Source organism: Rhea pennata, chromosome 3, assembly GCF_028389875.1.
Source record: "Rhea pennata isolate bPtePen1 chromosome 3, bPtePen1.pri, whole genome shotgun sequence".
Lineage (NCBI taxonomy): Eukaryota > Metazoa > Chordata > Aves > Rheiformes > Rheidae > Rhea > Rhea pennata.
Window position 1 is genome coordinate 25,322,485 of NC_084665.1, and position 13,340 is coordinate 25,335,824.

The following is a 13,340-nucleotide window of genomic DNA, read 5'->3' on the forward strand; positions in this document are numbered from 1 at the left end:
GCATGGAATAGGTGCAAGAAGTAATTTGCTAGCCTAAAAATAGCCCATATTTTAATACGCTTTTATGAAAATAAACAACCCTATGGAGTCCTAGTATCAAACAGGTGACATGTTGGAACTAGACCTGTTTCCTTTTGTTTTCTTAGTTGAGAAGAAGAAAAAGAAAATAAACTCTTGTTGCCCATAAAACGGAAAGAAAACACTTGCATTAAATGAACCGCTTTCAAAGGAAAGGCCAAATGATGCTTGGTTACTTATTAAAAAGGACAGTTCATCATCCGCTTAATTTGTGATTGCCCTACCAAGGCCTTGCCTAAGTTTTCTGAGCTTGGTCTGACCTGTTACATTAATGTTTTATTATGCCAAGCTTGTTTGGGAGGAAAATATTGTACATGTTCTTGAATCTATTTGTTGTATTTTTAGACAGAAGAAAGAAAATGAAGTTAATTCAATGAATATCTATTTCTGATTTCTCCCCTTGTGACTTACAATGAGTTATCCTGAGAGTTACTGAATGTGTAATGTCTGTTCTGTTCCTCTTCTATGAGATTTTTAGTATGACCACTGTAGAAATAGTTACTATAAAGCAGTCATTTTTTTTCCTAGAAAAAAAAATTTTCTATTTATTTTTTCTGTTTACACAAGGATGACAGGGAACTTGGAAAACTAGAAAACACCTGCCATACCTAAGGTCTTGAGGCACAGAATTGTCCATCAGCCTTTGTGCAGCTTCTTACATAAAGATGAAGGGGATCTTTCCTCCTATAACATGCAACCTGTGTCACCCATTGCCTTTGTCATTTAGACTATTGCAAAATGTTTGACAGGTATTTTTTTTTTCTGCAGAATAGGGTTGCCCATTCATTAAGCATCACTGTATACACAGCGAATGTTATGGTGAACCTCGTGGACTAGGATGCTGCCTCTGACTAGTCTCCTGGTGCAATTTAAGGCACTATTTTTGACACGTGAATGTTAGCTATGGTGAGGCTAGTATTCTGTTTGTCTTCCCAGGTGAGGCAGGACTGGGGACGAGCGGTCTCAGTGAAGTGCAGACTGCTACAGGTTGTGCCGCTTGAGTCCTAGTGATGCTGACTGATGCTGCTTCAGGCATGTAGTTTACTCTTGATGCTTCAGTCTGGAGAAAGCTCAGTCTGGACTTCCTGTGGAATCTATGAAGAGGAATGGGCGTTTCCAGAGAAAGATTCAGGATTTCTCCATTCTTTCATCCATCACTTTCTTGAGGTGATTCATTGTCTTTTTTCCCCCAATGCAAACGAAGGCATGTGTTTTGCATTGGGGTTATTAACTGCTTGTTAAATTTCAAGAATTTACCAGGCAGTAAAAATCTTGGTTAGAGTAGCATTGCTAGTCTTCATTAGATTTACTGAATTTTGATGGTTATGCTGCAGGGTGAAGCAACGTCTTTTTCCCTTCTCTGGTGTGAGACACAAACCATGAAAATAGTGCTCTAGACGTAGCCTTTCCCAGGGAGTCTGGTACCTTAAACATTTTTTCCCTTGCTGGCAGATTATGAAACTTAAAGGAGCTGCAGCTGGATGTCTGTACGATCCTGAGGTCTCAGTGTGCTTCAAAGAAGCATTTGTGTGGAGGCCCTTACGCGGCTGAAAGTCTCAACAAGAATTTGGCAGAAATGTCTGTGTCGGAAGATGGCAGATTCCTGTGCAGCGAGATGTTTACTGGTTCACTGGTTTATCTTTGGCAACTGCTTTTGCACTTGATATGTTCAGCTGTTTTTGAATCTTTTACAAAGAATAATTATTCATTTCATAAAATGAATCTATTTTACCCACCCAACAGGGCACTGATTCACATATTTCTCTGGCAACATCCTGTTGTTATCAGAGCCATGTTCGCTGAGACGTTAGAACTTCCCTGGCCGCAGATTTCTTGGATTATCTGTTGACTTGGGAGGTGACTATTTTAGACCAACCCTGTGCAAACACTAAGGTTACCAAGGTCTTGGTCCGTGTTTTTCTGCTGAGTGAGTTTCTAGTGAGCACACTAGAGGCACTCTAGTGTAGGTGCTTCACTAATCTTTTCACAGGAATGCAGGCTACTGTGCTGAGGGCCCTACAGATAAGTGGCAACTTTGTTATGTCTCATTTCCAGCAGTGTTTTCTTACTACCAGGGCAGGCATCAGTAAAAGGCAGTGGTAACTGGACTGGATTTTAACTCCTTGCAAGGTAAAATTCCACTAAGCACAACAGAGGCTTTGATTTTGTGACACTAGATGGTACCTGAAGGGGTTTACTGATGATTTTTTTAATGAGTTCCATAAATCCATGAACAAGGTTCCACTGCAGGCTACCAGAGCCTTAATTTCTTTTCCTCTTTTTTTTTTCTCCTTTTTTTTCATGTTAAGCACATTTTCCGTGAGATTGAATGTGTTCACTTGCTCTTTGAGTAAAATAACACTTGAATACACTTGCATGCCAGTCTGCACCCAGAAAGTGATTATTTTGTGGTGTGCATTTGGATACTTAAGTATGCATGCCAGTTGTTCACTGGTATATGCTCTTTTCAACTTCAGCAGCAATGTGTAGAAGTACATTTACTTAGAAAGAGAGAGTAGAAAAAGAAAGTAATGCCTTTGTCATTATAGAGTTTAGAGCTCTGCTATAGGAGAATATTTCTTTAGAATATATATTTAAGTATAATGTAGGGTTTATGGAGTGGATACAATGTCGTAGATTAAACTAACTGATATAATGTGTGTGGAGGAACATGGAGCATATGGAGCTCTTTACATGTTTTGTGTCTTAAGAATAATTTAGAATTATATCTGTACTTAACCCAATTTTTAAAAGATTTGTCTCTATATTTATCTTCAGTGTTCAATAGTGTGGAGTATACATATGTTCTAGTTAGCTCACCACATTTTTTTAGCATGATATTCTAACCTGCTTGACCATTAACCTGGCTGGCTACCAGGAGAATTTTCAAACTGTTGACTCATGTTGCTTCCATATGTAACTTAAACCACTTTTTCCCATAGTGGAGACAGCTAGAAGGTTAGCTGTATATATTTTTTAGGTCAAGCAACAGCATATTTTGAACTGAGTCAACACATATGAGTAAAGGAAGTAAATCTAAGCTATTAATAATTTTTCATCTAATCTCATTTCTGCTGCAACCTTTACTGCACTTCCAAGTCAGGAAAAAACAACAGGGTTTTTTGTGCTTCTGTTTCTTACCAAGTTTAGTAGTCTTCAGTGTACATAGACATGGCCCATTTTTTCATTTTTACATCTTCATGAGGGTGGATCTTTCCAGTTGCCATTACCTCCACGCTCTAACAGTTTGGGGGCATGGGTTGCTTCATGCATGGGGTTTGCTGTTTTGAGGATGAGACTAACTGGGAAATGACATGTAAGCCACATGCCAGGTCATATGTCTGAGTGCCTATAAATAGGTAAAGCCTATATGTAGTTGGAACTCCTATACATAGTTGGAGCACATGCCTTATGTCATGCAGCCAAGGAGGGGCAGTAGCCCAAGGCTGTGACCGTCCCAGGGGTGATGGCAGGTCACACCCGACTCTACAAAGCGTCATCTCCTCAGCAACATACTCTCTGGAGCACAGCGAGCTTTCTGCTCCCAAGCTGGGTGATGGACTGCACGTGAAAGCCCTGGCTACTCACAGGGTCCTGCATCAACGCACTCAACTGCCTCTGGTGTGCAGGAGTCCAGGGTGGAAGGAAGGAGCCCTGGGGTCGTAGTATTACAAATGAGAGAGGCCTCCTTAGTAGGAGGGTGAAGGTGACAATGGTGATGAGGGGAATTGTGTGAGAGGTAATAGATTTCCATTCATAACAAAACCTGTTGGGTATTGATTTTTTTTTTATTTATTTATTTATTTTTATTGTAGACCAAACAAAAAGGTTGAAGGAGGTTTAGCAAGAGGATTTTTTCTCATAGCCTTTGATATCCATTTGACCTATGGACACTACTAGTTGAGAGTAGATCCGGGTTCAGTTCTGATGTCACAGTTACGGGAAGTTGCATCCTTCCATCCCCCTGTTTTCTCACTGTTTTTTAAGGAAGTAAGTGGAAGAATGAGAATACTAATCCCAGCATTTAAGAACTATACGTGAAAAGCTGTAAGAGGCATTACTACAGTTGGCCTCTCATATAATTCAGCTATCTGAATCAATCTTACTTCTTTATGATCAGAACCAAAGTCAAACTAGTCAACTAGAACAGATGGATACATGGCATGTTTTAAAAGAAGTGTCGCTAATGAACCCTTTGCTCCCAAATGTTTGTGTTTCAGTATAATATTTATACTTGCATTTTTCAACTGAAAACTCACTAAAATACAGATTTATTTTGATTTTGATTATTTTGCTTTATTTTTACAATTGTATGCCAGCCTTTACAAGAATTAATAGTATAGTGTTGTCACCAGGGCTTGGCTTTGCTGAAATCCAGTTTGAAGAGACCAAATTTATCTTTGGCTGAGAAGGCTTGAAAGGAAGAGAATATGGCTTCCCAAAATTTTTAGTCTAAAAGGCATGTTGGAGTACTGTATTGTATAATTCTTTTGGTATTTGGATTAACCCTGATAAAATTATAGGTGGTTATAAGGGAGTTTATTGTGCTTATAAATTGTAGTGGGGCTCCCTGTAATTTGTTATAATTAATTCAAGAGTTCAAGGGCAGAAAATCAGGATCAGGTTATGGCATGCCTGCCGCTCTTGCTAAAGCATGCTATTACTGGCCTTTATGAAATACGAAGGTTTAACTTCATATTTGTGGGTTTATTTGAACTTAGAGTGTCCAAAAAGTATAACATGCTGTTAAGAAAAAGTACAGATCCTGGGATGGAGGAGGCTGGACCTGTTGTGGCTGCGAAGAAGAGGGGCTTCTTTTTAAATACAGGGGAACTGATGGATACTGCACGACTGAATCTGCTGGCTAAGCCTTTCAAGGAAGGAAAACGTGTTTTGGAAGGCGTGTGTCATGTCTGCAGGCCTCAACAAGGCCTGGATGCATGTAAGTGCTTGTGGTCCATAAGAAATGGCAGGAAAACCGAAAGTCTTGTGGAATGTTTCTTTAAAATCTGAGATTCCTTCTTGCAAAAAGCTTTACTTCTGGTGCAGAGTTGACAGCTGGGGACAAAAGGGGTCCACAGAAAAGGCAAGGCGTGAGTATGGTGGCATGCAGACTCACAGGCCTGCCCAAGTCCCTCAACATTGACCGAGAAGGAAAAATTCCAGGGCTGAACAAATCTGCAAATTTATTCAGTCCTTTACCTTTCAATGAAGAACCAAGAAGAATGCTGAATGTGTTGCTCTTATCTGTATTTAACTGCTGAGAATTTCACTAGCTGTTCCTGTAACACTGAGTGTCAAAGACCAACAACATTTTGATAGCAAGTTATACTGGAAGCAGCTATTTGTGTGTGAGAGGTTATAAACCATGTGCTCCTCCATTTTCAATATGCATATCCTTTTCTGTTTGAGTGATTGATTTCCCTGCAAGAATTTGACTTCACTGACTGATTCACACAAGGAAGAAAATTCATCACTCCTAAAATGCTTGTCCTTGTTTAAAAACTTCTGCCAGTTGCGTAGAGCATTGGTGGTGGGGAAGAGATCTGAAATTTTAATAGTCTGTCTTCTGGAGACTACACACAAAGTGATAACCTCTAAGTAGTAAACTAGTGAAATGGGATGTTAGATAACACCTTAAAAATGCATTTTCTGATCAGACTGTTTTTAGGTGTGCAAAGGTTTTCCTGTTTCAATATCCCCAGCCATGAGTTGACTTTTTTTTCTTTTTCAATTGGACCTTTTTGAAACTACTGGCTTTTGGTAGGACCTTAAACTGGTTAGATCTGCTGGCTTACCTTTCTATGCACTCCTTATTGCTCCTCATAGGACAAGTGAGTCAGCAAGGCTATGTATTATTTGTGCTTATGCTTGCAAAATGCATAGCAAAACAAATGGAAAGTGACTGTCATTGTGAAATTAACCTCTTATCCAAACCCCTTCTACCCCTTCAACTATAAACTATTGTCTTTAAAGAGTGAGACTGAGAGATGTGGGAGTAGATAATATGAACTGTTCTTTAATCTGTCCTTCCTTTTCAATCCTATGAACCAAAAACATGAAAATAATGCTAACCTAGCATTGTTCTGCCTCTTTAGGAAGAGGAAAAGAAATGACACAAATCTTTCCATGTGTTTCATTTACTTTATTTTGTTTCATGGTCATCTTTTCCACCCAGCTGTTAAAGGAAACCAGGATGTAGCAGTTGGATTCTGCTTTTACCAATCTCATTTCTCAGTTACCTGAGATTAACCTTGGCTTGCCTTATAAGATTGTTATCATCAAGGAGTTTCTCCCCTAGCAACTGTTAAGACTATGTTTTACTATTGGTATTGACAGCCTGAGCTTTTGAAGGAAGTTTTTCCTGTGTGTGACATCAGCTCTTTCATCTCCTTCCCTTCTTTTTCTGGCAAGCCTACTGATCTTTCTGAAGGTCCGATACAAGGTGTGGAAGACTTGTTCTCAGTAATACTCATCCAAAAATATTACTCTATAGTAGTGAAACATAGCCATTATTTCTTATTTTTCTACCACAAATCCCAGATAAATGGCTATTGTCTAGTGCCCTGAAACATCAGATTTCTGCTGGGAGATTAACTGGTGAAATTCCTCAGGAGCGAGCTAGAAACGTTTTGTTTATCAACACCATCTAAGTTTTCCAAAGGCAAAGACAAGAGCTTAGCACTGTGTTGCTGATGATGACATCATCAATATATGCATATCTTTTTTGTTGTTGTTAATACCTTTAGATTAAAATGTGCTGATTGAATTCTTGCACCTAAAATGAGTTTCAGCATGTTCAAGGCCAGAAATCGTAACACCGTCTTTGTCAGTGTACTGAACAGTGTATCTGAAAAGACCAGTCTTGTCTCCCTCTTTCTTGCCATATAAAATGTAGTCCCAATTTGCAGTAAGTTTTGTTGCTACATCTTAACCCACGAGAAATAAGCACTATACAGTGAGTAGAACCCTGACTGAGACTTGAGAAAAACATTGAGCTCTCCCAAGTCTACCATTGGTTTCCTGCCTCAACTTAGACGGATAACGTCATAGGACTAATGATCATGAGTTCTATTTAAAGCATGTCACTCCTCAGAAAAGCAACTAGTAAGAGCTGAGTAGTAGTATTATTGTCTCAAATGACTAAAAAAATAACATTATAGTCATTATCAATCAGTTCCTTTGCTTGTTCTCTGAATAGCTGAGTCATTGGCTTATCTAGCTCACAGACTGAAAATATGAAAGCCACTGTTTAATATAAAAAAACACAATATATAAATATCTGTGGAATCCTTTCACTAAATAGTATTGAAAACAAAATCATGGCAGATTTTAAGATGTTAGTTGAACAATAGATGCATCAGTATCAAAGCTAAGGCTTCAAATAATCTTAGTAAGTAATAGAAGTCTTCTGTTCAGGAGAAATTGCTTCCTCTCTGGGCAGATTATTACATAACTGTGCATTACTGAATGTGTCTTCAGAAGTGTATTACCACTCTGAGATAAATCCAGATGAGCTGAGTTGGACTGCTGTGATTCAGTATGACTTTTGTTGCATTCCTAATTTTAGAAGATCATCAATTTTTTTTCTAAATTGGAAAAGAGCGGGAGGACTTGAGCTAAAGCACCTGTGGGGCAATCTCTGTCTCTTTTGAGTATTAAGACCTTATTATTTTGGACATATGAGAAGAGTAAAGCAATTTTCTTTCCTCAAGAAAGGAAGTTAAACTACATAGCAATACAGTTATCCAATAGATAGGCTTAGTGCCAGAAAGGTACCTAATGAGCTATAAAAAGGTTAGTCAAGCCAGTAATTGCATCATTAGAAACAATTTTAAAGGAATTGTACTTCTTGATTGAATAATACATTTTTTTCCTATCGTATTAATACATGTTTTCTATAGCTCATGTATTTTTTCAGATACACTTAAGGTAAATAGGTTTATTTGTATTGAAATTGTAATGAATTTATTCATGCTAGTTTGAAATTTCCAACAAAATCATACTGGTGGATTGAAAAATGTCTTTCCTGCTGCTCTAAGACCACTATGTATTTTATTAACCCTTCCTGTCCGTGATACACAGAGAAGAAAAGTAAAAACAGAAGAATAACTAAAATCCAGATTGATCTCAATACAGCATGGAAGCAATATTAATCCTTCCCATCTCTATCCTGTCATCATTTATATATACACCTATGTAAATATATAAGTATGCAAAATATATATTTATATACCTTTGAATTGTAAATCCCTGGGGAAATATATATATTTTTTTGTTCTTTTCTTATATGTTTCCTAGCAGAGTTGGGTGCTGCTTGATTTTTCGGGTTGTTGGGTATGATAATAGTATGAATAATTATTAATGAAGTGTTTGCCTGGTGGCCCTCTATGGAAGTCTGTAGGAGGAAAAGTGTGAAGATGCAGTGCACCAATGCAATGAAGATGCAGTGCACTCTGCAGAACTAACTCACTTATATTCTTGCTTTTTTAAGTACCTTTTAATTTTTTCCACAAACATCTGATTTCTGGCATTGTTCAGACCAGGTTCTGTGTGGGTTGTGATATTTGAAAAATTTGCTGCTCAAGAGAAGGGAAACCAGTAAGTGAACTGAATTATCTTCTGTGTATTTAAAACAACAGTAGAGATTATACGTCAGATAAAAACGATGATTGAAGAGTACAGCAAATTCAGTGACGTCTATGCAAACACAACCTGATGTAGTAGGGTCTGTGCAAAACTGTATGGGCAAATAGAGTTACTCCAGATTTGTACAGCTACACCTAAGTCTGAATATAAGCCTTATAGTTAAATTTTGAACAAGCACCCATGTCTCTTGTTTCCTCGTACCATTTGTTTTATTTTCTGATGTAATATTGATTGCTAAAATGCAGGTGTTGATGCTAGAGTTCAAATATTGTCTTATAACTGTCCAGTTGCAGCAGCCTTACTTTATAAAGTGTATTTTTTGATGTAATAGATGCAAATGTACTCTTAATGTTTTCTGTGTTGGCTAAATAGAGTTGTGGGAAATGATATCCTTGCAATTATGGCTTTGTTCAGACTTGTTGTCCACTCCCATTCCCCTTGGAATTAGCTACAGGCTGGCAACTGTGGTAGCCTTTATTATATTGAACACACAAAGGCTCTGCTAAAAATTTTAACCCAAAATGAGCACAAGAGAAACAAGGCTGGATTTCAGCTCTCAGCCCGCTTGTCTATGGTGTGGTCTGTCTTCTGCCCTGCACTCCCCTGGTATACCTACAGGCTCTGTGAATGAAGTTTTTAAGTCTTAATTTTGAATTTCTTGGCTTTTGTTGTTTTGGGGTGCAGTTTGCAGACTTCTCTTTTGTTTGGTTTGCGTTTTGCTTTCCCAACTAAACCACCTAATCGAAGGCTTATGAAATGCATGTTTTTGTCTGCTGTTCTGGAACAGCTTCCCTCAGTACATCTACGGATGAATTGTTTTTAAAATGTTTGATTTCCTTCAAATTATAGACACACTTTTGCAATCCAAACAAGCAAAGAGTAGTCTCAGCTAGTGACATAATAACAACATTTAACATAATTTCAGACAGAGGAGCCTCAAATCCGTGGTGGAATATGGGCCAATTTCTGTTCTCTCTGTGGAGCGGGCAGAGAGCCTGACCACAGTTTTGCAGCGCAACTCAGCCATGAATCTGTGGCTCATAGAGCTGTTACAGCCTTTAGCCGATCTTCGTCCAGGTTATTCGGTGCCAACCTAGCTCCTCCTCTTCCTGGAAAGAGGAATTCATGATTCCAGTTCGTGCCTTACGCAGCCATAATTAAAGGATATGCTGGGGGCACCTTATGCGGGTGACCGTTGTCCCTCTCAATCCAAGAATAAAGATGGAGCTGTTACTGACCATAGTTTTCTGTCCCAGTCATCTTCAATTTATCTTGCCACTTTCATGGAAGAAAGATACCAGGGATGTACCAGGTGCCTTGCCTCTGAAAGCTGCCAGATTTCTCCGTAGATGTTCTCTGTTGGAAACGCTAGTTAATGAGACAGAACAAGCTGTATATATCTCTTAAGCTCTCTTTGCATGGCGATCCATAATCTACAATAAATCCTAAACTTTTAATCAGCTACAATGTTAGTAGATGCAATGCTGTACTGTCATACTGTAGAATATATCTGCTATTTTTAAATTTGACTTATTTCTGACATTCAGGATAAAACACCTTTAAACGGGCTTCTTTCTCATACAGTGGGTGTTGAGTGCTTTCTTAAAAACAGTATCAGCAAACTAAAATTGGAGATACCCAACATCACCATTCTTTTTGAAAGCTCTGACCATAGTATTTGATATTACAATAACTGCATTAATGTCCTATATTTGGTGATGCTTATATAGATAATCCTTGCTGTAGTTCATCTGCTTTTGTGGGCACTGTGGTGAAATCTCAGCTCCTCTGAAGCTGATGACACTCTTGATTTCAGTACAGCTAGGATTTCACTGTAAGATTTTACATTTTTTGCCTTCTGTGTAGTCTCCTAACTTTGTGTTCATTTTAGCAGTAGTTTTACTTTTGTTCTGTCAGAACAGATGTAACTCATGCATATATATATATATATATATACGCCAGTAACATAAATAAACAGCCTGCTTTGGGATTACCAGTCTCTAAAACCAGATTCAGTAAACACTCATGTGCATATTTGACAAAGCAGCTTACATATAGCTTGTGTGAAAGCATGATTATTTGCAGAATTGCAATTTAGTCATCAGACAGAACTGTCAGGAACCTGATTTTGTCCCAGGACCAAGCAAGTGTGAAACCTGGGGCTGAAGCATGAGGATCAGGCTGAGAAGCAGTGTGCTTTCTATACTTCATTCCTCAATCAGATTTCAATAGCTACTGATGTCTTCATTAATCTATGTGAAAGCTAAGTCTAAACATTTTAAACAAAATTCCCCCCCCCACCACCTTTGAAAATTGCACACGAGCGTTGTCAGCTCAAAAGGCAACTGCTTGCAGGTTAAGGATGGTTTCTCCGCGCTGAAACTGCCTGGAGCCTGTCGTGGTGCCGCTACCTTGTGCGTGCAGGTCTGGCCCAGAGCATTGGTGCTGTCTAGTGGCAAGTTACTGCATCTCACGCTGCTGGCAGAAGCGATCACTGAAGAGAGATGTAAAATGTCGTATTTGATTAATAGTGTGCGAAGAATGATGCTGGGTTTTAGTGTTTTTTTTCTTTCTTTCTTTCTTTTGAAGCAGGCAGGTCGTTCCTACTGTCTCCGCCCAGAGTTAGGCGGTAACGCTTGTGGGCCGGGTTTGCCTACATGGCGGGGCCTGGAAAGTAGAGGACAGTACGGAGTAGAGACCGCCGAGCGCAGAGCACGCACGCTGCGGGGACGTCCTGGTAGCATGGGTGGTGTTACTGTGGTTCTCCTCCAGGAAGGAAAGGTTAATTGCCTGGTTAATTGCCCAGGAAGGCAGTAAAAAAGAAAAAAGACACCCCCCCTCCACACACGCACACCCTCGTCTGAAGCCACCAGAACAGTTCAGTTTCACTGAAACAAGTCTGTGCGCCCATCCCAGCGGTTCAAGGTTAAGGGCAGCTGCGGCGCGCTGGCTGCGGCCGCGTCCAGCCGGGAGCTCGCTGCCCCCGGCCTGTCCCAGGCTGCTCCCCGCGGTCGTCCCCGCGGAGGCCGCGGGCTTTCAGAGCGGCTCGCGCGCCGGCTGTGCCTAACCCCGCTCTGTCGGAGCGGTCTGGTTTAGCTCCAGCAACTACTCTTGTTTTTAAAACCCCTGCCGCTTTGCCGACGGCGGGGAGCGGCGGCGGCTCCGTGGGGCGCTGGGCTCAGCCTCGGCGCCCGCGGGCCGAAACGCCGCGGCCCGCTGGCGAAGCTCTCCCCGCCGGACCGCGTCCCCGCTGCCTCGGCCGTCTCCGCCGGGTGCCTGGCGCAGTTCGGGGACGGGAGGGATGCAGGGCCGGGGACCCTGCGGCGTGTAAGACCTTTGCGGAAAGCTTCTTGTTTGTCCTCAGCCGGTCCGCTGCAAACGCAAGGTGAAATGCGTAGTTCCCGTCGTTTTCTTTTCTTGGCTCTGTAGTTTTCTTATTTTGGTCATGCCCACGTGCCTGGCGGATAACGTGCCGCTTCTGAGTTCAGGCGTGGACCGCTGTTCTAGCTGCACGACCCGTTTGTGGTGAATTTTTCTTGCTTTCACCAGTCTCTTGTTCTGTGGAAAATACGCAAGCACGCAAACCTAGTAATTTGTTCTCTTTTCGTGTTTGTAGATACCAGTATTACCTACAAGTGAAAAAGGACGTTCTTGATGGCCGATTACGTTCTTCGCTGGAGCAGGGAATTCGGCTGGCTGGTTTGGCAGTGCAAGGTGAGATGATGTTCCTGCTAGCCCATTTTCAACTTTCTGATCTTTTTGGTTTGGCCCGGGTGTTGACCGGGCATTAGTCCGACTCCTGTTCACAACAGCTGAGTTTCCTGTCGGTTTAAAAGCGCGTAGCTGGGCTGCCACTGATGAGCGGCTCGCACCTACAGGGCAGGAATGACGGACTGCGTCGCAGCGTTCAGCGTTACCGTTTTTAAAATTGATTTGGTATTGAATAGTCCAGCCATGGAATACGCTGTAGCGATGAATTTACTTCACATTCTCTGGTTTGAAATGGAATTACATCAAAGAGTGTAGCAGCAGCTTTAATTTTGCCTTTAATTAAAAACACATTTTGCTGTATATTGCTATCTGAAGTACAGAAGAATGCAAGACTACAGTTGTTATGCAAGTTATAAATTAATAATAAACTAGTTCTTACAGTGTGATTTTTATTTGGAGCCTCCTTAAGATGTCAGTAGAAGTGAGATTGTAAAATACGTATGGGCAGAAGAGGAAGCTCTCTATCTGAAGAAAGTGTACTTCAGTGCATCCATGGCTTTGAGAACTTAAGGCAGGATGTCAGCAATCATGCCCTAGGATGCCTTCTGATGAGGGACAGGCAAGGACTGAGTATCCATATAATAAGGAACATGTAGTTCTGATCCTTGAAAATTAAAGATTCTGTGGTATAGCCTGTCCTAGTAATGTTTTTAAATCTGCGAATTTGAATCTAAACGCATTGGCTTCTCCAATGTGGAGAGTGCTTTGTTGTCAGTATGAAACTTTTTAGGACTGCGTTTGTGACTCTAAAACATCCTTCTCCATTTTGACCAAGCCTGGCAGTTGCAAGAGGGAGTTGTTTGTAGGGATCGTGCTCTGCTTCTGACTGCCATCGGTAATCT

At 40.6% G+C, this 13,340-nt stretch overlaps 1 protein-coding gene across 3 annotated transcripts in view; it reads left to right on the top strand.

Moving 5' to 3' along the window:
- PTPN14 (protein tyrosine phosphatase non-receptor type 14) overlaps window positions 1-13,340 on the top strand; it is a 122,119-nt gene that overhangs the window by 65,334 nt on the left and 43,445 nt on the right. For all 3 annotated transcript variants that reach the window (XM_062571825.1, XM_062571827.1, XM_062571826.1), the window contains exon 4: window positions 12,344-12,441. In XM_062571825.1, coding sequence (XP_062427809.1) covers window positions 12,344-12,441 — 98 coding nt within the window. The remainder of the gene's footprint in view (window positions 1-12,343; window positions 12,442-13,340) is intronic.